Source organism: Vollenhovia emeryi, unplaced genomic scaffold (assembly GCF_000949405.1).
Source record: "Vollenhovia emeryi isolate VEMERY1.0 unplaced genomic scaffold, V.emery_V1.0 DF947307.1, whole genome shotgun sequence".
Taxonomy (NCBI): domain Eukaryota; kingdom Metazoa; phylum Arthropoda; class Insecta; order Hymenoptera; family Formicidae; genus Vollenhovia; species Vollenhovia emeryi.
In genome coordinates, this window is record NW_011959059.1 from 1 (window position 1) to 1,706 (window position 1,706).

At 64.1% G+C, this 1,706-nt stretch overlaps 1 protein-coding gene across 1 annotated transcript; it reads right to left on the reverse strand.

The window, feature by feature from the left end:
• Positions 1 to 686: 686 nt before the first annotated feature.
• LOC105558413 lies at positions 687 to 1,493 on the reverse strand (the record flags this gene model as incomplete). Its single annotated transcript, XM_012006076.1, has 1 exon — positions 687 to 1,493. A coding segment is annotated over exon 1 (807 nt), but the record flags the coding sequence as incomplete, so codon positions are not given.
• Positions 1,494 to 1,706: the final 213 nt, after the last annotated feature.

Consider the following 1,706-nt stretch of genomic DNA (forward strand, 5'->3'; position numbering starts at 1 on the left):
GGCGGGCCTCTGCGCTCCCTCCCCCGTTGTCGTTGGGGGAGGGCCGTCTCCTCACCGCCTCGGCGGTGTTCCGCCCACTAAGAGGGGAGGGGACTTACCCGCCGCGGCTTGCGGGCAGCCCCTCCCCCGCCCGTCAGGGCGGTGGTGTGGGCGGCGGAGTAGGGGGTGGAGTGGGAGCGGGAGCACGGGCGAGTAACATTCTCGCCCGGCTCCGCGTCATGGGAGGGGAGTCCGGGGGAGTATGCGTCCCCCCGCCGGCTCTCCCTCCGTCTGACTCAGCTCCCACCCCATCCCCCGCGACCGGTCGGGCAGGCCGAGCCCGGGGATGTCTTCCCCGAGCCCGGTGCTGCCGCCGACGCTGTTGCTGTGGCGGGCGGGGGTGGGGTATCTGGCCCTTCCACTCCCGCTCCGCTGCCTCCTTCTGCGAGATGACTTTCTCGCAGAAGGAGGCAAACGCGTGCCAGGACCTCTCCTCTTCCAGTATCGCGGTAATCACCGCTGGTAGGGAGAGGTCCTGCCCGAGCACGCGGGTGAGCGTCTCTCGTTCACCCGCCCACGCCGGACACTCGCCCAGCGTGTGCTGGGCGGTGTCGTCCGCTGCACTGCAGTGGTGGCAGCGGGAGTCTTGCTCCTTTCCGATCCGACCCAGGAAATGTCCGAAGCAGCCATGCCCCAGCTTCCCTTACCCCTGAGACGAGCTTGTCCAAGGCTGACGCTTTCCTCGGCACCGGTGTTGAGCTGGCGAAGATCTTGTCGAGACAGGCATGGATGAGCCGTCTTTTATTCTCATACCTGTCCTTGAGAAGATCCCATGACGGCGTGAGCGAGTCTCCGGCCATTGAGAGCCCTGAAATGAGCTGAGCTGGCGCGCCTTCCAGCGACGAACGGAGGTAGTGCAGCCTCTCCACGTCCGTGAGTTGCTGGTTTGAGAGGATCAGGCTCGTAAAGAGATCCCTAAACGCGGGCCATGCGGCATACTCCCCGGTGAACTTGGGGAGCGAGATGTCCGGTAGCCGTGAGTGCGTGCGCCGGTCCTCACCGGCCGATGAGCTGGTCTGTGGTTGAGCGGGCTGAGCGGGCTGAGCGGCTGCCAATGCGTGGCGAAGCACGCCGATGACTCGTCGCGCCTGCATATAGCACCGCGACTCTGCCTGGCGAGCATTCTTCGAGAAGTACTCGTGGTGAGTGAGCGCCGAGGGCCATGACACCTCGAAGTAGGCGTGTTCCTTGATAAACGCCTTGTGCGTCTCCTCGATCAGGAGCTGAAACTGAGCGACTTCCTCAAGTGATGTCCGCGCCGGGACATCCGGCAGAGCCTCGGTGAGTTCCGTGAGTGTCGCGATCCGGCCCATCTGCGTTTGGACCTTCCACGCGAGTTCCGTCGGAAGCCGGGCCGGAGACGCCGTCCTCGACGACGTGCGGTCTCCCTGCGGCACTTCCAACACCGGGGTTTTCGGGCGGTCCGTCTTGCCCGTCTGTGGTTCGTCCACCATGATGAGAGTGAGAAGGTAGTGAGATCACGTGATCAATGAGAGGGACCGTGTATGTGCGCCGCTGATCACGTGAGCGGGTCGTGAGATCACGTAATCGATGAGTGGGACCGTGTACGTGCGCGCCGCCGATCACATGATCGCTGCGTGTTTGAGCTAATCCGTCCGAGAGCCTCGCCGCTATCCGGCTCGAAGGACCAAAAAATGTTAGTGAAT